The sequence below is a fragment of the Hermetia illucens genome, chromosome 2 (assembly GCF_905115235.1).
Source record: "Hermetia illucens chromosome 2, iHerIll2.2.curated.20191125, whole genome shotgun sequence".
Classification (NCBI taxonomy): Eukaryota; Metazoa; Arthropoda; class Insecta; order Diptera; family Stratiomyidae; genus Hermetia; species Hermetia illucens.
The window spans coordinates 44,799,929-44,824,192 of NC_051850.1; the positions used below are offsets into that span (position 1 = coordinate 44,799,929).

Consider the following 24,264-nt stretch of genomic DNA (forward strand, 5'->3'; position numbering starts at 1 on the left):
AATTTTAGTATCAAAATGGCCATTTCATTTGCAACAAACTAATATTATGTAAAGTTTATACTTCCCTGTTGAGATACTTTCACCACTTTTGGTCACAAATTTCGGCGTGTACGTCATCTATAAGCCATAATCTTTTATGAGCCCACATTCAAGTTACTTTAGCATTTAATGTTCTGCTGTGATTGAACCAAAGTTTTGAACCTTGAGTACGATATAGGGAAGTGGACACCTCATCAACTAGGCCCCACTTGGCGTCAGATCATCCCCTTATAATTAATAGAAAAACACTCGAGTTGGAAAAATAAATAGACCTTCATTCTTAATTTATTTTCTCAAGGAATATCTTTTCAATCAAGCAAATTTTACAAAAAGACAAACTTTGTTACTTCTACATAGTTTCCATAGTGATTTACAATACGGCAATGTATGGAACAATGAAACAGAATATTTATCCATAAAATGAGTATGCAAGTGTTCGAATGTTAGTCATGCAGTTTTTTCGTTCTCAGCCACAACTATTCACATAGAAACATAATTTCGAACTTGTTAAATCAGACAAAGGAACTCAATCAAAATTGAAAACAATAGCACCACAAGAAAACTGGTTAATGTTATCTTAACTTTCACTTTTTATGTTTCTATTTGATGACGATAAGAACGTAGTAAGGTAAATGCATTTCTTAATTCTGATAGTTTGGTTTGTTACATTTTCAATGATATTAGAGAGAGAGAGTATCCTTTCTGTTTAGATAGAATTTAGATCGAATTCGTTAAGATTAAATATCTAAATCTTCTATGATAATTCTCAGCTTATTAGGTTTTTTCTTTGATTTCAATAAATACAATTCTCTTCATAATTTACAGTGAAAATATTAATTGATAATATCTTATTGTTTAGAGTTTATCATCAAACGGGGTCTTGACGAAGTAGGTGGTGAGCGTGCCCTTTCCTTTCACATATGTCGGTCCACGACATTCACAAGCATATCCAGCTGCCATGAGAACTTTGGCAGTATTTTCGGTGGTCTGTGGAGGGATAAGATTAAAATAATTTAGATAATTAAAAAAAAAACGATTTTAGTATCAAAATTATTAAAAGCTTAAATCACGAAGGATGTAGATTCTTAAATACTTCGAATGAAATCAAAATGTAACTAACAAAAAGTTAAAGATCGTTAATTAAGACATATTAATAAATTCATGGGTCCAAGTATGACGGTCTCCTGGAAGTTGTAAAAGATTCTAGACAAAGAATAGACCCAAAACGTGAAGTAAAACTTAATTTAGGAGAGCTTTCCAACACTTGATCTGCAATTTGTCCTATTATGCATGCTGGATTGCTGTCAAGATTCATTCGGTCTAGCAAATATATTTAATCCAAGTGTTAAGGAGTCATCCCGTGTGAAGGCCGTTTTTTTGGCTTCTTTTAGAAATTTTTTGTGAAGAACTTGATAAAGATACAAATACGAATTTTTCACCATAGATTAATTAACATCTTGAGCGTACATAGTAATTGTTCCACCCCGATCGCATAGTTTGTTATTGAAATACAGGGCAATTTATACAGCCATCTCAAAAAAAAGCTGTCTTTCTGCTGCCACGCTAGAGGGCGCTGCGATCATCTTAAAGAAAAAAAGTAAACGGCATCTAAACGTACGTCGCCTTAACTACAGTCCGCAAACTAGGATTATTAAAAAATATTAAAAGCTAAATTTTTGTTAAACATTTTTCTGTTAATTTTTGTTGTTTCTTTACCGCTTCTTCAGTGAATAAAAAAAACTACAGACTGGATCTCCAATTATCCTTGTTTGCGGACCGTAGAAATATGTTCTGAATAAGTCCTGAACATTTCAAAGAATTTCGTTGGATAAATTTTGGGCTATGGTGGCACCCGATTTTCAACGTGCAGTTGCGAGAAAAACGCATTAAAAAGATAAAATGGGATTTTTAGCCATAAAACCTTAACCGACCATTAATCAGCTATACCTAATCCATAAGCCTTAGGTTTCTTGAAGAAACACATGTACAACCTTGGCTTCAATTTTCGTTCTTTTATCGAAGTCATGCGAACCTCATTCGGATCGGTAAATACGAGCTTTATTACGGCGGTCGACATAAATCTGGCATATGACTTTTTACGTGTTTAACACTATAATTTCCGAACGACTCCTGCACTGCCTACAAAGGTCTTGTTCTTTCGATTCATATATTGAATCCACCCAGATCGTCTTTGACCACTGATGCGGTATTTGCTCTTGATCTCAGATGCTAAGGACCAGGTTGTAAACGGTATTTTTGGCTACCCTGTTCAATAAGTTCCGCTGCAATATCATTAATACCTGACTCCACATCATGCAGTGTTGGAGCATAAATCTGTCGATAAGTCCTTTCATTTCGAGTAGTTAAGCTTCCAATGGAGGTTAAGCAGCTCTCTGAAAAATCATGTTTTTTTGTTTTTGCGTTGTTGTCACCGATAATCATTGCATATTCTCTTTTACAAAGTGGCGTTGTTGATTGAAAGCCGTGACGCACTCCTTTCAAATCTTTCTACCTAACTTTCTACTTTTGGTGGGATGTAGTCGGTCAACCACACAAACCCGCCATAGTTTGTGGTTATCTGAAATGCACTCCAACTCTTCCAAAGCTTTCCTAGGCCCTCGGACTCCTATATCGTTCTGCGCCAAAGGCTCTTGGAGAGAGCCCCTCATCTGCCATCCTGGGACAATGGGTTGCACTGTACGGCTTATCTTTCCACCGCCACTTCCACCTTTTGATCACATCACCCACGAGTGACCAGTGTGCCAAACAAGTTTTTCATTTGAAGTAGTATCAGACCAGTGTACTCCCTTGATACATTGCAGGCAAGCGTTGAAGAAGGCTTGGAGTTTTCGAGTGACAGTGATAGTTACTTTCCATTAGTTATATAGAAACACATAAAAAATACTAGCACAGAACAGTCTCTACTTGATCTTGACGTTGAGATAACTGCATCTCCCGATATTAGACAAGGCAACAAAAAGGGATTTGCATTTCGATGCCACCATCAGTAGAAACAACGCTTTCTAGATATACAAATTGATCGACGCCTTCAATGTTCTAGGCATTACTGCAGATTGGGAGTATGCGATGATCCGTCAGACTGAGAACCTTGGTTTTCTTGGCGTTTACCTTTAGTCCAATTGTACTTGCCCCGCTTTCCAAATTCAGAGTTGTTAGGCCAACTATATAAGAGGGTGGAGAAGGAAACTTATGTCATATATATAAGATATCATGGTTCACGTACTCCACATCCTCCGGACAAGGCAGTAACAAAGTGTAACTCCGGCGGACTCCACTTTGGACTTCCTCTGAAATTGTACATCGATGCAGCGCGTGACATTTTTCCCTATCATACTTTGCTCTGATAATAGCCATTTGTTTCTTCGGAATGCCCCCGCGTAGAGCACGTCAGTTACACTCACTGTTCTTGCTATCGAAAGTTTTCTAGAAATCAATGAAAAGCAGGTGTAAGCAAGACCTAAACTTCGCGCACTGTTCCAAGATGATCCATAGGGAATTGAAGTGGTCAATGCAGGAGAATCTGGAGCGACCAAGCTTCCTAGATGTTTTTTCATACGTTTGAGTATCAATTTAGCTATTATCTTTGAGGCGGCAGGAAACACAAAGATACTCCTCAAATTATTACACTCAAAACGGGTGCATTTCAACGGAATCTTAACGAGCATCCATTCGGTTTACTGAGTTTGAGCGCATTAATGGGAAAGATCATTTCTCTTCAGCTTGGAGGAAGAGTCCGTATGCTCACGTTATGGTGATTAGCCATTTCATCCACAAGAGGCAGAACTTCACCGGATTTCATATGATTAAGAGCCATTGCTTTCTGGGGCCTCCTCCGCTCCCTTGACCAACACAATAAAAAAAATTTTCTTTTGTCACGAAGTACACTACATCCGGCTCGTCACGTCTGTCATTACTCGCAACGGTCAATAAAATCTTAATTTCCTTTTGTTCATCGGTCCGCTTTTACAATGCGACAGGCAGTTAAATGCCCGACGGGTCGTTGCCGACGACTTGCGCATCCGCGAAAAGAATATTTTTCGATGGCTCACCGACATTCTCAGGCGGTTTACTCTGTGTTGTTGCCGTGCGATTAGGAAGGTAGCTCCAACCCTGTCGAGCGATAGCTAGAAAGCAGTCGCTGTTCAAGTTTCGAGGGTCGCAACTATTCCGTGTGAGAAGTGACGAACTCAACACGCAAGCGTAACACGTAACGTAAGCAACCATCAAATCGTGATCACTTCCGAGGTCGATGTCAACGCCTCTCTTGTTACGTACATCCTGGGGACAACTACTAAATCTATTACTAATCAAAAATCATACAGTATCGGTCCGTTAAAATCCGACTGATTTTATGGCAAGCTTTGTGCTCAAAGATTGCGAAGTTGCATAAATTCATAAACATCCCACAATTATGTGTGACTCTCATCAACCTGGTCTGGAATATTGTAGGGACGAGCCTGTCAGAAATCGGCTCCCGAGTCAAGAGAGCGGACCTTGCCGTAGCCTTCAGTACGCGTCTGCTACCACTGGGGTTTCCACAGTAGAGTAGGGAGAGGAGCACTTTCCAGACTCTCACCATCTTATTTCGCTTAGGCTTAGAAAGGCCAGCTTATGTCATTGGAATTCGCATTCAATTTGGAGAAAATGATCATTTTGATTCTGAAATTGAGAATTCTGAGGCTTTCGATACCTTTGTCAAGGAACATGCCCGCATTCGATGTTATTACCTTAGTTTATCTGCAGACTGCAGCCTAGGAACTTCCCTTTTTTGCCTTTTCTTCCTTTGATTATATTCAGCTTTATGGTGATTTGTTTTTTAAAAAGTATGTTGATATTGTCATCATTATTTAACCGCTACTAAGCAAAAAGCTCCTCGGACGTACTACCCAATGAGTAATACGTAAACGTATACTCGGAGATTCCTGGGATGCAAATGAAGATCAAATATGCTGGCAGAAGTGTCCTCCCCCCAACTCTTAAAATTTCTAGGGATTGGCGTATGTCTCATAAATTTATTCTTAGAACTAGAGCGTATGTACATGTAGATATATCTCGCTGTGGCATATCAAAACTTTCATTGGAAACACAACAGTCAGCAATTTCTACCAGTCGTCTACGAAGACCGGTAGTGGGTGGTGGTTAACGCTACGGATCCAAACTAGAGAATCATCCTAACCGAACTTCCTGACTCACATACTCGTAGCAAATAGATTTGGCCACGTATCTGTGAATGTGCACAGGCAGAACCCGAGAAAAGATACTTCGTAGACGCCGAATTGAAAACCTACCGGGGTCCCCGAAGGAATAGAGCCCCAGATGCCATAGAGACTGAAAGGAAACAATCCAGCAGGGAAGTAGACTTGTTGGTCGTTGACAAGATGCAGGAAAATGTCATGTCGGGGAGAAGGATAATACCCCAGCAGTGAAGAAGACCTCTATTCACTACCGGAACCAATAGCCAGCACTAAAATAGGCCAGGTAAACCTCCACCATACAAGAGCTACATCTGCAGTGACAACGTTAGAATAGCGCTGGCTCAAGAACCCTGTGTGTACCGGGGGCAGAGTCCTGGTCTGCATGGAGGAAGCATGCAACATTGCCGAAGTATAAAAATGCGCTGACTGCATATAGCAACAAGACAAAATGGAACAGCTTCAGGGAATTCTGTGAAAGGATAGAACAAACCACAAAATACAGGTCAATAATTTCTGTCTGTCTGAAGAAGGAAGATCGGACATTTACGGTGAATGAGTAGGACAGAGTTACATCCGCTTGTCAGAACTCATTTCCTCCTCATTCCTACCACACGGCGGAAAGTGATAACATTCTTCCGGACGTCCAGCAACAAACAGAAGAGAAAAAAAAGGAAAACTGCAGACTAGCAAAAGAGATATGCTAGGAAGCTAAGGTAAGGTGGGCAGGGGGAGCCTTTAGACCACTGAAATCATCCGGAGAGGGTAGCATCTTTCCAGTACATGAAACGGAGGAGGGGGTCATAGACGACTATATTAGAACTACCGTCCTAATAAATAATCCCCAATATCACACGCTGACCGGTCAGAATAATCAACCGAAACTGCCCTGTATCAACTGACGGATGTATTACGGGATGGCGTAGATACAAAAGAGATAGCACTTGATCAACTAAGAGCCATTAGATTACATGACATATAGGTGAAACGAAAAGCAGGGGTCAAATATTTGGAAATTACACTAGACTAAAAATTGCTCTGGAAGACGCATGTACGAAAAACATGCCGGAAAGCTACAATGGCTCTGAGGCCTCCCATATCAATAGCAGGGAAAGAATGGAATTGCACTCCTTGGATGTACGCAGCAGTAGTAAGGCCAATGAATACCTCCGCCTTCGCATACAGATACAGACAAAGAGGGCGACCTTCAAAATGGCTAGTGGAAAATAGATATTCTTCCGGCGAAAATTGATATTCTTTCTAGGCGGCATCCCGAATTAATACCAAACATGACAGCGAGTTGGGGGCGCTGGGGGCAGAGGAATTTGTTATCGTGATTAGATGTCGGACACCAGTCGACTCAGCTGTGAATGAGTACCTGAGTCAAATCAGGGTAATAATCTCGGGCGAGCGCAATGCTGACCACATTGCCTCCCACAGTGTACTGTGGTGTACCGTTACGGTATTGAATGAAGTGCTCTAACACACTTCAAGGCCTTGATCCAATATGGATTGTTGCACCAACGATTATTATTATTATGACAGCGAGTTTTCACTTTGATAAGAAGAACTAGCAATTAATTACCAGCTTCACTGCTTCCCTCACAGCAGAGGGAACGGGCGCCGGGGTCATTGGTCCAAAGAAAACCTGCTTTCCACCAATGGGTGAGGACGCAAATATATTCAAGGCGACAATATCCGCCATGGATAACAAGCGGCCATCAAGGTACTTAGTTCCGACCTGGTGAGGTCCAAAATGGAATGAGAATGACGTGAAAGACTAACCACACTCGGCTAACATAATAAGGTCTGGATACTCAAGGTTCCAGAACATGTTGAATTAGGGGGCAATCAGGCATCGGACGAACTGGCCATGAACGGAACAGTTCCACCTCTACACGGTCCTGAACCTTTCTACGATGTTGAAAATGGATTCATGGCTACGATATTGAGCCTACCGGGAATGGAGTAGTCCGGGCTGATCATGGGAGTATTCAAACCCAAGCGTTCAAAGGATTGTTTAAACTTCACTAAGAAGAGCCTCCGGATTATAGTGGGAATATTCACTGAACACCAGCTGAAGTCCGCTAAACTCAGTTCAACTTTCTTATAGCTTTCCACAGGGGAAAATCAGTTGACGCAGTAACCAATAAACCTTGTAAGTAACGTCGTAAGTCCCATTCGCGTTGATCCTTAAGGGCTTGATGCTGCGATCGACTTGTTCTGGCCAATTATTTTTTTTAGTAACACTAAAGTCAATCAGGTCCGTGATTTTTCTTTGAGCTGCCCAGGTGAGACGATGTCAAGTCTAGTGTCTCGGGCTAGCATATACCATAACTGCCTTCCCTTGATAGTGATCAGTATGGATCCCCGATGAATGTGCTAAGCATTAAAATCCCCAGCAGTAAGAAATCTTCTCCCCAGTGTGTTCAAAAATTCTTCGAATGCCTAAAAAATCAGGTGAAACTTTGGAGGACAATAGATCGCGGTGATGGTTACCTCACTGGCCCACTGCAGTAATCGGATTGAAGTTACTTGGAGGTAGTCTTTGCAGTGACCTCTTAGAAGGTAATGCTGAATTCGGGGTCTGATAAGTATTTCGTTTGTGGGCTTTTTCTTCCGGATGCTTAGTGTCGTAGAAACAATACCCATCAATTTGGAAATTGTTCTTATGAGTAAGATGCGTTTCGGTTATCAGCATTATGTCGACTTATTTTCCAAACAGGAAGTGTGGTATTTTTATTTTATTTTGCTGGTTGACACCGTTTGCATTCCAGTGACATATTTTGAGTTAGTTCAGTTGCTTCTGAGGAGAGTTTGTAAGATCCACCCATAAACTGGTCAGTGTAAGGAGAAGCCTTTCCAGATTCTGGATTGGGGCGCTTGTGTTTTCTTGCCTTAAGGGTGCCGATTGTGTGTTTTTAAAGCCATCAAACGCAGATGTGTTGACGAGAGTGATATTTGTTTCGGGGCACTGAATTCATTGTTTCAGTTGGGATTTTTGCTTGATTTTAGCATAGACTAGACAACCTCTGTAGTTAGCCGAGTGTGGTCTTTTTAGAATTCGTATCCTCGTTATTTTTCTAACTTATTCTCTTTCTCTTATTTCTCTTATTAACTGTTGCGTGAAGATCTTCACAAATGATACCAACTCTGTGTAGATTGCAATATGTTTTTGTATGACCAAATTCTAACACTGCACTGGCCCAGGTCCTTTACGCAGCTCTATTATTATAATTCTACAATGAACCAGATAGCGTAGGTTATATATAAATATATAAGTTTCATTCCATCATCGTTCGGAGCTTCTTTAATCTCTGACAATTCGATCCCTTTTCGCACTACTGTAATACCCATGGAGTTTTTCCATTGGTATGTGTAAGACTTTCCACAGTCTTTGTTACAGTTGGCTATTACTTTTCTTTGATTCTTATCGTCGTATATTTGAATCTTTGTTTCATGGATCGAGCCTTTTATGAGTGGGACTACGTGGTAAGTGTTTTTGCCAATTAATCTTGTAAGATTATCGACAAGTTCATTAAAGTTTTTTTACATCAGATATATTGGCGACAGCTTCAATTTTGGAGCGTTTTAACCGACTGTTGATCACCCTCTTTACTCCCCACTTTTCCAACAAAGTACTAATCAAAACCTTTCATTTGATATCCTACATGACTATATTTGGCAAAAAAGAATGTATACCCGCATTTTTCATGGACGCTCCTTAAATTCGACGTAGAGTGATGTAAACGATTAGTTCATCACAGTTCTCACCAAATTTGGTGTCAATCGTCATTACCGTCTCCGAGAAAAATGCATGTGGCAGACAAACAGAGAGACAGACAAATTTATGTTGCCATTTATTCACATATAATAATGATAATGATCACCATAGTGGTATTTTTATATCAGATAGAAGCGGAAAAGCGGCAATCTGGACTTGCGGAAACCGATCAATCGATGACACGAACAATAACCCAGAAGACGGATTCACTCAAGCCAAGGTATACGAAATTCATATATTTAGTTGCTATGCTGCGCCAAGCCTCACGCTAGACGAATTCGTACTGATGGTGGAAGCAAGCCGCTACAACCCAATAATAATAGCTGGCGATTTTACCGGTTGGGCCGAAGATTAGGAAGCGATACCGATGGGAGGCGCAAAAGAAAAGGTGACGCAGGTTCTTGAAAGGATACAAAAAGCATGTGGCGCTTCCATGCCACGCCGCACTGTACTCAAGAAACGAATGCCCAACTTCTGGAATGCAGAAATCGCAAAGTTTGCCTGAAACCCAAGAAACATAGCCAACGACCTGAGTCTGAAGAATTGCACAACTGATATAAGAAGGCGAGGAAAGAACTGCAAGCAGCCATCTCTAAAAGTAAAACTGACCACTTCAAGAGGTTATGCAAGGAAGCGGACTTCGACTGATGGGGAGGTGCATACAAGGCAGTCATCGCATCAATAAAGGATGAACGCTCGCCATCGATCCCCCACCCTGATTTCATGCGGGATATCATTAATACTCTCTTCCCACAAGTTTCAAGCGAATCGAATTTACTCACTGTCCAGATAGATCTCGATCAAATTCCCGAGGTAAACACTGAAGAAGTCCTGGAAGCCGCGAAAAAGATTACCGAAAATAAAGCCCCAGGTTTAGACGGCATTCTGAATGACAGTGGCTTCCAAAACAGTTCCAAGGTGGCTCGCTGAAACATTTACGACGTGCCTCAAAGATGGGAGAGAGGAGGAGATCCTCTCCTCTGGATAATAGTGTATGACAAAATTTTAAAGTTGCAACGACCCAAAGGAGTGACAATCATTGGCTTCGCAGACGGCATCGGAGTGATTATTGTGGCACAAGATATTGATGAGATCGAGGTACTCACAAACCAGAGAATTTTTGAAATCAGGTCTTGGCTAGAGGAAGCTGGTCTGACGTTCGCAGAACAGAAAACCGAGGTAGTTTTGATCACCAAGCGAAGGAAACAAACGTCGATAAAGGTCAGGATAGGTAAACACGTCATACAGTCCGAGCCAACGCTTAGATACCTAGGAGTGATGGTCGACCAAAGACTCAAATTCAAATCCCGTTTTAAAAATTCAGCAACCAAAGCTTCCGGGGTAGTTACATTGTTGGCAGTAATGTTAACAAATATAGGTGTACTTAGGCAAAACCGTCGGCTCCTGATCTCGAGAGTTGTCAGCTCCATCTTCCTTTATTCAACTCCAGTCTGGGCACCGTCTTTGAAGTTCGAAGCAAATAGAAGGAAAATCGCAACTCCATACCGGTTGAGTGCAGTGCTAACGTCGTGGGCTTACCGTACAACATTAGACGAAGCAGTGTGTGTGATAGCAACCATCGTCCAAATCAACATCTTGGCGAACGAGGGTCGACGCCTCTATGACCCATCATATGCAATCGACGAGTCCTATACTATCGTCGGCAATTAACACGAAGTGAATCTATTTATCTATAATTCACCTAAGGGACGCTGGGCACACAGGATTATTCCAGATGTCTCAAAATGGATCAAACGAAGGAACTCAATCCCGAAGCGGACACGGAGGATACATACCTTTATCGGTTCGGGCATGACGACTCCCCATATTGCCTGATATGCGCGATGATTCTGGAGGATGCGGAACACGTTGTTTTTAACTGACCCCGATTTGCTGCACACAGAGCGGAGACGGAAGTTGACGGCGGGGCACAGTTAACATCCGAGAATATCGTAGACCACATGCTAGCCTCTGAAACATCTTGGAAGGCGGTGAAAAAATTAATGAAAGCAATCCACAATCTGCTGAGGAAGCAATGAGCTTCGAAGAAAAGTTACAAATAACGAAACGAGGCGCAGTTCGTAACTGATCCTGCCCCGCGACGTGGCAGTCTCCCAGGGTAAGCGAAAGAGAAGGAGGTGGTTTTTGTGAGTAAAAGTCTCACATAACCGTAAGGCAGGAACCAGCGGCAGGCTTTGAACCTTTTCACCTTCCAACGAATAAAATAAGACAGACAGACAGTAAACCGATTTTAATAAGGTTTTGTTTTACATAAAACCTTAAAAACGAAACAATATAAAATCAAACTCCAGCTCCATAAGTCAAACGTCAAATCTCGAGTTCCTAGGATTTTTTTCGCGGAGCGAAACTATCAGATTTATATCTCCTTGTTAACATTTAGCTTGTGAAAAAAAAGATTTTAAAGTTGAGGGCTTTGAAAAATATGAGTTTCTGATATTTACTTTACAATTCTTTCAAATTAAAAAACAAACATATAAAAATAAACTAGAATGTTGGGAAACATTCCATTGATTTGTTCTACACAATATGCATTAAACAATACTTCCTTTTTATTACAAGTCCGTACTGTACAACAAAACCATAAAGGACTCATCACCCGGAAAGCTTTGGTAAAATAAAATAAATTTGCTCTTTATCATTGTCGTTTCATCTCCAGAAAATCGGAAGCAACAAAGACAAGCAATGCTGTATATAAAAAGGAAAATATTTCCTTATTCCAGATCACTGGCGCATAAAACACGATTCACATCCTTTCTGCTAAAAAAATCACAGGCGGAAAGTACACAGTAAGCCCTCATATTCCTTCTGTCATGGCCCATATTTACAGTGTGCACCTGCACAGGACGTTCGACAGGTAGGAAGCCTTTTGGATTTCATGAGAGAGTTTTTGGCCAGACAATTTGGTACTGAGCGTGGTAAGGCTTAGTTGGAACATGAACGAGCTTTCTCCAAATCATACAGGATTACTGAACTTAAGGAAGGAAACCTGTGGGTTACTGGAACATTTATCTGTTCAGTGAAACTAAGTCCCTATCAGCTTTAACATACTGGAAAAGTTGAAGATTGTCCTGAACTTTCTTCTACTTTCGATGATTTGATTTTGTTGTACGGGTAAGTGTGCACATCGGGGTCGCAAATATACTAAGGACGAATCAATTGCTGGAAATTTAGGGATGACTATGGAAACAAATTGACGTTCAGAAAAACAGTGTCAATCGAAAAAGCCATAACAAAATAAAAGACACTCACCTGTAAACGACCCATTACTCCGCACGAGTCCATCCTTGAGGCCACATTAACTGTATTGCTCCATATATCGTACTGAGGTTTCTGGGCACCGATTACACCTGCTATCACCGGTCCATGATTCAATCCGATTCGTAAACGGAAACGTTGGAAGGACTCCCGGTTGATTTGATCCAGGATGGACATCAAAGCCAATGCAAATTCCACAAGAATCACAACATTATGCTCTTCCGTACGTTTTTCGTCCTGTTGATGATGATTCAACCGAGAGAACGAGAAAAAGGGAAAAAATAATGACAATTTTTTTGTAATCTTTTATCTTTGCAATTGAAAAACTGTAGCAGAATGAAATGTCAAGGGGAGATGATAAACGGAATGAATCAATCATATAAATGGTCAGAGAATGTTGCTGGTGGCCAAGGGATCTAAATGCTTTGGGAGATACGCTTCAATGACTATTATAAGTGTATACAGTTTTGGAAAAAAAGCAAGAAGGTATGTCTGCCACAACATTCATTCTTCTTAACCCCATTTTAGATGGAAATACAGTTTGTTCTAAAAATTGAAAATAATCTTTTAGAGAAAAATTTCAAGAATTCAGGGGTAAAATGAACTTAAATCTAACACCAAAATGAGCTGAATTTTCTAATTTCCGACTGAAAGGTTCGACATTTTAAATAGTTTTCATAAGGATTTGGCAGTTTATACTAACACTTCATTTTATAATCTCCTCAATCAATGCTTAGGATATAGGCGCGAGCGCTATAGCCACAGAGTTGTCTAGGACTTCCCTATTTCCCGTTGTAGTACTGGGTATCCAATTTGTGAGCCTAGTCAGTCGTTTATATAACGTCAAACCTAAAAATCTTCAAAAATCGTAACCGCAATTCCAGGGTCCAACAGATTTGTTAATTTTGAAAATTTGTAAAAGTGAAATACATAGTAAAGAAGTCTTAAGTTTTTGAACTGAAAATAAGGACAATGGCCTAAGGTATAGTTACTGACAGGGAACCGGAAATTGATAAGACTGACTAGGCTGAGCTTACCTGATGTGGGAGACCAGATAAAAGCAAGCTCACGAGACCATTCAACATCAACAACGATCTAAGACACCTTAACCTTTAACCTGGTCCTGAACAAAATGGTAAATCCGAGAGGTACTAACTTCTTCAAGTCCACCCAAATACTAGCCTATGCTGACAACATTGATATTATGGGAAGAACAACCTGAGATGTAGAGTCTACTGTCATCCAGATCAAGCAGATTAAAGCTCGCCATCCACATTCAGTTGGGTCTGTCAGTTACGCCTGAACAGTCCGCGCCGGCCCTAACTTGGATGGGATGCAGTTGGTCGTCAGATTTGACTGTTCAGGCGACTGGTGATCGAATGCAAAATGATGGACATCTTTACCGCTCGTGAACATTCTTAATAAATACACACAAATATATCTTAAATTCTCATCTCAAGGTCTTTCACGTCCCGAATTGAAATAATGATCTAGCTTGCCGGTATGTGAAAGTTCAGTTGGCGTCCGGATGCTTTAGGGGCTCCTCCGTTGATAATTTTTAATATCAAGGGTCGATAATCAAACAGCTACGACGATGAAATTCATGCACGGATGTTGGCAGCATACAAAAATTGTCTCGTTCGAAACGTGTTAAAATAGGGTCAAAGCTCTTACTGTACAGAAAGTGATTTTGCCAGTTCTTATGCACTCCTCGGAGACTTGGGTTCTTTGCAAGAAATTAATTATAGACTCTTGGCCACGTTTGAGAGAAGAATCGTCCAAAAAATGTTTGACTCGCTACATAAGGATGGACGATTCCGTAGCCTTTATAGCAACGAAATCTTTGAGCGATACCATGAACATCTAGTTGTGCAAAAAATCCGTCTCAATAGATTGCGGTGGGAAGATCATCGCTTCCGTATGGGTGAAGATGATCCAGGCCGGAAAGTCTATATGGGCAATATATATGGCAGAAAAAGAAGACGTGGCAGGCCCTGCCTCAGATGGAGCGACGGCGTAGGCCACGACGCCAGACAGCTGTTAGGGATATCGAATTGATGGACCTCAGTGAAAAACGGATGTCTGGAGTTCCTTACTAAGGCAGAGATAGACCGGATACCGGTTGTTGCGCTAATGACGATGAAACCATATTCGAAGCTTTGGCGTATTGCCGTCGTAATTTTTGCCTTTGTTAGATAGATACTTAGCAGTGCATTAAAAAGCTTAAGTCCTGTCCAGTTCATTATCTTACTTAAAACAATATTAGCTTTTTTTGTGTTCCACTATCTACTGTACTCTACTTTTATAGCAGCACTAAAAGTATAAAAGTAACAGAAAAGATCGGGGGAGGCAGGGGAAGAGGAAACCTTTCTGTAAGAAAGGGAGAATCATGCCAGACAAAATCAACGCTCAATATCAACATGCAGCAAGCATTTAACTGAAAATTTATTACCGCCAAAATTATTTAATGGTTTTCCTTTTATAGGAAAGAACTAGGAAGGTATCATATGTTTGCCATCTCCCCTAATAAGACACAGCGGGCCCTGTACGTTGGGGCTAATAAATACAAAGTCTTCCCTGCTTGCCATAACAAGCGAGTAAAAGGGATATAAACTTGTGGCCAAGACAACTACAAACTTTGAAACTTTAACACTACTGAAACATAAATAACACTTCAGATAGTCACAGACTTCGCGCCACGACCTTTGGCCATCGGAAGCTTACAATTATTGGTTTCTCGAATGTGCCCAAGCTCAGAATGCTTGCTTTTCCAACTCGAGTGAAAATTTCATCTAAACTGGGCATTCTGGGCCTAAGCCAAGTACCATAGTGGGCGTCCGGAGAGTACTCTTCTTCTTCTTGCCACACTAATGGCAATGTGCTTTTGAATCCTGGAATGTCGAGTGCTAGCAGACGTAAATCCTTTGTCGGTTTGTTTCTGACTGCTACCGCAAGGCGCGATCTCTTGGCCTTGGGGCTGATTTCTGGCAGGCTTCTGGCTGCAAGATTCCGGTCCAGGTTGAAGAGCATCACAATTGTATAGTACCATGCACCAATGGAGATTTCCGATATAGCAGAAAAAGATGTTTTCCACAAGCAATTACAGGCAGTTCAGGAGAGAGTTCCTAAAAGTGACATTAAGATAGAGAAGGTGGGCTCTGACAACCCCTAACTCGGAACTCGGCACTGTGCGAGCAATCAGGCTGACCACTGTGCGATCAGCAGTCAATTGAGGAGTTGCCTTTTGGAAGTGCGTAACAGGAAAGTGACTGACATCGGCTTTGAAAGAAACCTCCATCTAATGCTCGTTGGCCTTTGCTTGGATGTTGCGACACGCAATTTGGAGGCCCAACTAGGTTCATGTTCATGGAGCAATCTGTAGAAGACATGTTCTCCACTTCAATGGAAAGCCTATACCCAGTGTCAACGGCACGGTTAGCCAGAAAGAAGAGTTCAGCAACTCTCTCAATGTGAGAAGCTGCAAACCTGAGTATGCTGAGGAAACCTGATAGGAAAGCTCGGCAAAAGGAAACTTCAACTACAAACGAAACGGGACTTTAGGCTAAATGCTGCCTGTCAGAAGCTTCTCTTCGCCTGTACCAGCAAAACGGAGGTTAGTAATGGAGACGCAAACTGGCCTAATACAGATTTGTGAAAACGGATCAATGTAGCCCGAACACCGTGAACCTAGCTGCCAAACGACGACAGTGTCAATATCTAGACAGAAGAAACGAAAGCTTTCAGCCGAAGATGGGGGCAAAATGGCAACCTCGGTGACATCCACAATAAACGCTACAGACTCTTTACTTAGAGGTAATTTTCAGATTAGACTAAATCTATGTGAACATGCATGAAAGTTAGTTAAATTAGCCTGCAGCATGTCACAGTATCCAACCCTAGAGGAGAAACCTACTTGATTTTATCACTTCAGCTGATCTCATGATGACGGACATAGGGCGCAACCCTACCTTCGTGGGGACAAGAAGAAGTACAAAGTGCTTTGAAGAGACTTGTCGTATTACCCGAGGCCAAATCGGTAAAATGTTCCCTAGTGGAATCGGAAACTGCAAAGACTCACCAACCAGAACTAGACGACTTGTGAATCGTGCTTATAAAAGCAATTAAAATGAAAACTGGTTTGGTTTCCCGAACATATATTGTGAATATAATAGGCTTATAAAACGTTCAAGGTAGTTGGACTCTCGCAGAAACCCGGATAGAATTTTCACGAACACCAAAGTTGAGTCTGTACAGACTCTCTTGGAAGTATATCATTCGCGAGAACAGATGACAGATGTGGGAGGGAGAAAACTGACAGTTTCTGCAAACCGACGAGAAAGTGTTGCAATCTTGTGCGGATCACGTGGCTATGCTAGTTGCTGGTCGGTTTTTCGGGACGACGTGGGAAAACCTGTAATGCGCCGTTGATTTAATTGAAAGTTGGTATCTCGGGCGTGAACTTTCAGTAAATTTAAATAAAACCACAATGGTATTATTTACAAAAAGGAAGATTCAGCTTCCTCTTTGTCTTCCAACTCTCTGAAGAAGTGAAATATCTGGGAGTTATTCTAGAAACGAATGAGAGAGAAAGGATAAGGATGAGACGAGCTCTCGCAACTCATGGGCTGTGCAAGTCTGACTCGACATGAGGTCTTGTCCTCAGTTGGCATTGCGTATATATGTTGCTCCGTACTGTAGTGGATAAAGGTAAAACAAAATAACCGCACTGCAAAGAACTGCGTGAATGGACATTACCGTTGCCATTCCTGTGCAGCTTTAAATGAATTGCCCTTGGATTTATTTATTTACAGCAAAAAGAACCCTATAGAGTAGGTCGATTAGATCTATAGGAAAAAAGGACGTGAAGGCCACAGGACGTTGGAAAAGTTATTGGAGGAACTGAATCCAGTTTTCGCAGTATACTCTGATACTCGGTTCCTCATATATCAGCTTGAAGTTATCTTCAAACTTAGAGAAAACGGGAACAAACCAAAATAATGCACGATGGGAATGGGGAGGTCTTCTACGTCGATGACTCAGAGACAGACCAGGGTTCTCGAGCAGGAGTTTATCTTTCGAATGAAAACAAGAAGTAAACATTTCCATTGGATCTTTCGGGCTGAACTAATACTAAAGGCGGCAACCTGGTTGATTGACGAACGGTTGAAGGGCAGGTATCGCAATCTGTAATGATAGTCAAGCCGCATTGAAAGCATCGAGCAGCCCTCTGATCATTCCAAGAATCATTCATAATTTTTTTGCAGATATCAACTCCATTTCTAGATTCAGTGTGGTGAAACTACTCTGGGTACCGGGTTATTGTGGTGTAGAAAGAAACGAAATCTCAACTTCCCTCATGTCCAATCTGGAACGAGCAATTGGAGTGTCAACTGGAAGGAAGCGTCCCATAATGACACACCAACCTTTTTCTGTCAGAAGCAAAAAAAAAACATACCGCCATAATTCACCAGCTGAGGATATGTTCACAATAGAGATTCTTCAAGGTAATACGTGTCCTCGCTGTAATAGGAAATGGGATCCACGGACCTTTTTGTAGGTGAATGCCCAGCCTATGGAGATTTTTTCCTGCGGTACATAAAATACACTAGAATGTTCCAATAGAGGGGAGAATTAAGTACAATAGGACACATCCAGAAAAGTTGCCATAAGATCTGGCCAACTGCGGATTGATGAACGTGAACATCCGACGTCATGCGAAATCTTGGGAAGTTGCTCGTAGTGTGCGCCTGGACAAAAGAGAATTCGTTATTGTGCTGATCAAGGAAATGGAACATGCCGCAGCACGCAATAATTTTAGAAGTGTATACCATATCACGAAAAAGCTTGCATGTGATCGCAAACTTTTCGATGGTCTTATAAAGGACGATAAAGGTCGACTCCTCATCTATGATGATGAACAACTGAAGGGGTGAAAGGAACACTTTCCTACGGTTCATAACCGTATGACATCCGGTGAAGCTTCCCTTTGTGGATGAAATGGTTAGTTAACATAACATGCGAACACGGACTGTTCCTCCAAGGAAAAGAGAAATCATCTCGGCCATCAACCCCTCCAAAGGGAGTAAAGCCTTCAAGGTCTCCTCGCAGAGGTATCCATCGCTGCGCCTACAGTCGTAGGAATTAGAGACCTTCTCCGGAGAGTGGAAGAAGGGAATGATTCGGGAAAAAGGCATCCGTCTTAATTGCGACAATTGGAGGGGTATCTGCATGGTTCCCACCATCTTAAAATAGTGACTAAAATAACACTGATGCACATGCAACAACTTGCAACAGCGCACAGAGTTTAGATCTTCACTTCATCTACTCCTTATTGATTGGTATACTCTACACAGGGGGAGCATTCTGGAGAAACTAAGGTTCTCAGTCTGACCGATCATAGAATGCCATGATCTCTATCTCTCTATTCTATTTGCATTAATGGACAGAGCATTGAGTCGTCGATCATTGTAGTTTCTGCCGATATTGGCGCTGAACTTGATGTAGCCCAATACATTAATAGCGCCAAATTAGCCTTTACTGCCTCCTCTAAAATTTGAAAATATATATATAATCTCAACACCCAGATAAAGTTCACACTTTTTTTGATGGTGTTCTTTCTGTGTTGCTATCTGGGAAAAGGACACACAAAGTGATGCCCTGTAGCGGATTAGGCTTGGTCGGCGCACAGGTGAATTACCTGTGGACGATGTGATCAGACGGTGGAAATGCCAACGGATTGGTCACCCATTAAGGAAGGACGATAATTATATTTCTGGCTATGTCATGCAGTGGAACCCACTGTGCCAAGGTGGCTGATGAATGGAAGCCCAACGACCCTTGGCGCCAAACAGTGGAGAAGGAATAAGTTAAGATGAATTAAGATGAATTTCAGCGGACGCCTACGGTGGCGCGTAGGTTGTTTGACACACTATGGGTCCCCATGGAATGAATAGTATCTATATTATTCAGTTTATACTGGATATATAATGGGATGTATCCCAGGTAGCAATAACATATTCTAGACGGATCCAATCGTATCATAAAACAAGCAATTTATGTCCATTGAATGCTAACTTTCGAAAATTTACAGATATGGGTTCACAATTTTTGACTCGTTTTCATTTCCAAGGTTAGTAATGTCGTTTCGCTGAAGGATTGGTAATTTTCTCTCTGCTTCTCCTAGCTTAGGCCTACTAAGCAGTTTTTATGAATGAATATAAAGGGACAGATAACACCTTGCAACAACTTCGCTGACGCCGCTCCCAGGATAGAGGTGAGGCAGAACCTGATGAGCTGTTTCTACTCTGAATGAAGCCGCAGGAATGTTAGGAAAGTAAATATATCCCTGAGTATTTTATGAGGCCCATATTTCTTTTTTGGTAAACAAAATAATGGAGCACTTTATTACTACCTAAAAATTGTTTTACGTCGCTATGGGTTGAGAGGTTTTGTCGATTGTTTCTTATTCACTGCGGCCGGAAGCATTTTGAAAAAATTGTTTTTAAAAAATCATTATACCTAACAAGAGAATTCTACGCACATTCACCAAGCAGACCACATCGCACAGATAACACTTTTCTAAAATAATGTTTAAAACCAGTTCGCTTCGAGATCTCGTAGTGAACGGACGTGTTGCGGAGCAATCCAAGTGTTCAAGGCACGGAAAATTAAAAAGTGACAAAAGTGACGGAAGTGTTAAGCGGAGTGCTCTGTAGAGCAATTAAACAAAGAAAGTATCGTTCTGTTAACAATATACAGTGGATCTCAATATTATTGAGACACCGTATACTAAAGTATAATTTACATGCGTTTGTTTTTTTCTGTTTTCTTCTAGTGGACCGAATTCCTGACATCCACGCAGGACGGGCTTGGGGACAGGATGTCCGCCAAGAGGGCGAAGACCGGGGGCCCCTCTGACGAAGAGGGGGGCCCGAGCCCCGGAGACGAGAATCGAGCAAATCTGCTCGATATAATTAAAATGCTGAAGGAGGAGATCGCGGAGCTCCGGGCAGAGCTCAAAGCAGAACGTGAAAAACGGCAGGAGAAGGAAAACCTGCAAACCGGACAGCCCATTGAAGTGGACGATATCGTGGGATGTGCGTCTGCTTTCCCCGGGGCTGTCTTGGTAGAGCCGACCAACTTTGAAGCCAGCAACATCGTAGCCGGCAACATTGAAGCCAACAACGTTGGAGTAAACAAGATCGTAACCAGCAACATCACTGCCGCAACATCGGAGGACGAAGACCCATTCAACTTCGTCAGAAGACGTAAGTCAAAAAGGAGTAAGGTTAGTGCCAAAAGTGTTAAAATTAGTGAAAGCACTCCCCAGGCAAATATTACCCCAACCCCCGCTCAGAAACCAAAGAAGCAAAAGATACCGGTAATTACCGGATATTCATTAAATGTTCCTGTTCTGCGAAGGTCCCTTAAGGCAAAAGGGATAAAGGCAACGTTCAAGAACACGAGGGCGGTAAAGACCCTCATTTTCGCCGAATCCATCGAGGACGGCAAAATCTTCGCTCTCATCAAAGAGCAAGGCTTAAACGCCACAACAAGCACCCCTCAATCCCTGAGAACGCAGTCCCTCATTATTCGAGGATTACATCGGGAAACCGATGCTGTAGAAATTTAGGCGGAGCTCAAAACTGAGTATCCGCCGCTTAAAATCCGGTCTGTAGCCAACTTCCTGACAAGTCAGGACAAAATTGTACAATTGTACATCGGTGCGTTAAGTGCACCATAAAACATCCGCGTGGCGACTGCCCACGCCCATCAACGGAGGTGCCGTAATGCTGCAACTGCGGCAAAGTCGCACAAGATATGCTGGCCCGAAAAGAAGCTGCCAAAGTCCGCAAATCTAAAGAAGCACAGCAGACCAAACAGGCAGTAGCACAACTGTCGCAAAGTTTGGCCAAACCAGGCATATCTTACGGCCAAGCCATGAAACAATCATTGCCCCTGCATCTCTACCTCCAACAAAGTCTCTCCCAAACCAGCCGGCTGCATTCCGTGAATTGGTTGGAGCCCTCACCTCAGCCAGCACGAATGAACAACGGCAATCCGCTGTCATTAAACCTATTCTTAATTTATGGAGTTAAGTATCGTTACTTTTAACTCCGCGTCCCTTGTATCTCACGCCAAACGTGCCACTGCCCAGGTGTTGATCGACTCTCTGAAAGCAGACATTTATTGCGTTTCGGAAACCCATCTTAAAAACAGGCATAACGTGAACTTCACCGGATATAGCATTATCCGGGACGATGACAACACCGGCTCTGCCCTATTAATCAAAAAAGATTATGAATTCGAAGAAGTCACCATAGACATCCTGCTAACCTGTTCCGCTGCGGCGGCTTTCATTAAAACGGCTGGCAATTAACCGGATTCTCTTTTTCTCCGTTTATATTAGGTGCCAATCTAGAAATAAGGAACTGGGCCATGACTTAAAAGTCTTGAGCGATCTCCAGTTGAAATCTAATCACCTTGTCTTTGGAGGCGACTTCAACTCCAGGCACACTCACTGGGGCGACACCGCCATTAACTGTAATGGAAAAACCCTGCTCAAATGGATCCACGACCCTTTCTCGCCTGCCAATCTCGTGACGGTCTTGCTGAATTCTCCGTCAAGGTCCAGTAGTCAATCTATATTAGACTACTTCCTTCTGTCTATGGAAATGAAGCAAAGCTTTCAGGTAATGTCATGTGATACCTTACCAGGCATGTCCGACCATTTCGCGGTCAATCTCAAACTATCTTCACCTCTTTCTCTGAAAAAGAGAGTAATGACCACAATTAGGTCTTTCGCCCACACTGACTGGGATAAATTCAGGGCTGAGTTAGCACCAAAACTCAACTTGAAAAAGCTCTCAAATAATCGCAATTTGTCGGACAAAGAAATCGACGAGGCTATTAACTTGGCGTCTGACGCTATTGACACTGCTACACGCAGGAACTCTAAGCTGATAAAAGTCGATGAGTTTGAATTCAATTCTCTTCCACATGAGATAATGCTCCACTTGAAAGTTAGGCAGGTTTGGAGGCGTAATCTCAAGCGCAAATTTCACGAGCACGGGAACAAAATAAATGCGGAATATAAAGCATTACTCTCCCGGATTAACTGTCTCAGTACGCTAATCCGTGGTATGGTAGCGACTTTCCGTAGCAAGGAATTGACCCCCAAACTTGCAGACATTAAGCCTGGAGCTAATATGTTCCAAAATATCAACAGGCTAACAGGGAAATACAAAGCCCGCAACTTTGTTCTAACCCAAAACAAAATGCGAGTCTGCAGTGATACTGAAAAAGCAAAAACACTTGGGGAATACTTCGAGCGGCAGCTCAACGTCACGTCTTTTTCTGCCCAGAACCCTTCCAACAAGCCTGCTGATTCGAACAAATTTTTGAGTTTATCACAACTCACTGCTATTATAACCTTAACGGCCCAGATGGAATTACGAATTTCGTCTTAAAAAATCTTCCAGTAGCCTCCATTAAGTTCCTGCTTGCGGTTTTTAATAACTTCATTAATAATGGCTACTTCCCATCCACCTGGAAAATAGCCAAAATTATAGCCATTCGGAAAGGAGGTGTCTCCTGTGATCCTGGTAACTTCAGGCCCGTTTCACTTCTATCTAACCTGGGGAAGTTTTTTGAGAAAGCATGGACCGTAGGGCTGGTCCAACATTGCAATTTTAACAACATTAATCCAGACCATCAGTTCGTTTTCCATGCTAAACACGGAACACAGCACGCCCTGAGCTACCTCCACGATACTGTGACCGGCAGACTTAACGTCAATAACAAACCCACGGTAGCTTGCGCTCTGGATTTAGAAAAGGCCTTTGATTCCGTCTGGATAAACGGGCTAATCTATAAACTGATCAAATACGAATTCCTAATCCCGACGATCAGACTTGCCATCAGTTTCTTCGAAGATAGACAGTTTTACGTCAGTGTCGGAAATGAGATTTCCGATCTCTTGCCGGTTACTTCTGGGGTGCCGCAGGGATCCATTTCTGGTCCTACTTTATACAACATTTTCACTGCTGATGTCCCCTCCCCTAAGGTCGGTACAGCACTTATGCAGTATGCCGACGACACACTCGTCTACTCCTCTAATTTTCGCCCAAACAAGGCAGTTAGCGATATAGAGGATTACTTGGTTGACCTCTGCTACTACTACCAGAGCTGGGGTATTAAAATCAACTCAACCAAGACACAAGTCTGCATCTTCAGGAGGAAATCTAGATACTTGGGATCTAGATCTATCCACAGGAAGGCTAAACGCCTGAAACTAGAAATCGAGAGTACAATAGTAAGAGGGTCGAAATCGATCAAATATCTAGGAATCAATTTCAACGAATTCCTAAAATTTAACGACCATGTTAAACTCGCCATTAGCAAAGCAAATGATGCATTGCGCAAGATCTACTTTCTGGGTCTAAGCACCAAAACTAAGCTGATCCTATATAAAACTGTCATCAGGCCCATCATATGCTACGGAGCCCCTTCGTGGATCACTTGCTCTTCGAAAGCCATGGATAAATGCATGTCTTTAGAACGCCGTGAATTAAGACATTGCACTGGATTGTCTTACAATTGGAAGACTAAGAAGTGCGGCAGGAACGCCATAGTATACCGGCGAGCAAATATAGACCCCATTAGAGAATATATTCTCAACATTACGGTGCGGTTTTTCAATAAACTTGAAAACCATCCAAACCCAAAAATTAGAAGACTGCATGAGCAGGGCAAAACAATCCCACTAGCGACTTTCCTTAGGTCGTGCCAGATACTGAACCCTAACCTAAAATCAATAATCCGGTCCCTCTTCGACACACCTTGCCTGGTAGGGGCGCAAAGAGGCTAAGCACTATATGAATATTAAGTGCTATTGTATATAGTAGAATTAAGCATTTATGTAAGTAAATAGAAGTAGTAATAAGGTAGATG

The 24,264-nt window shown here is 42.0% G+C and overlaps 1 protein-coding gene across 5 annotated transcripts in view; it reads right to left on the reverse strand.

The window, feature by feature from the left end:
• Positions 1–293: 293 nt before the first annotated feature.
• The window catches only part of LOC119647624 (adenylate cyclase type 2), a 240,162-nt gene continuing 216,191 nt past the window's right edge, over positions 294–24,264 (reverse strand). For all 5 annotated transcript variants that reach the window (XM_038048671.1, XM_038048673.1, XM_038048674.1 and 2 more), the window contains 2 exons: positions 12,307–12,549; positions 294–1,026 (listed from right to left, as the gene is read on the reverse strand). In XM_038048671.1, coding sequence (XP_037904599.1) covers positions 895–1,026; positions 12,307–12,549 — 375 coding nt within the window. In that variant the 3' untranslated portion in view covers positions 294–894. The remainder of the gene's footprint in view (positions 1,027–12,306; positions 12,550–24,264) is intronic.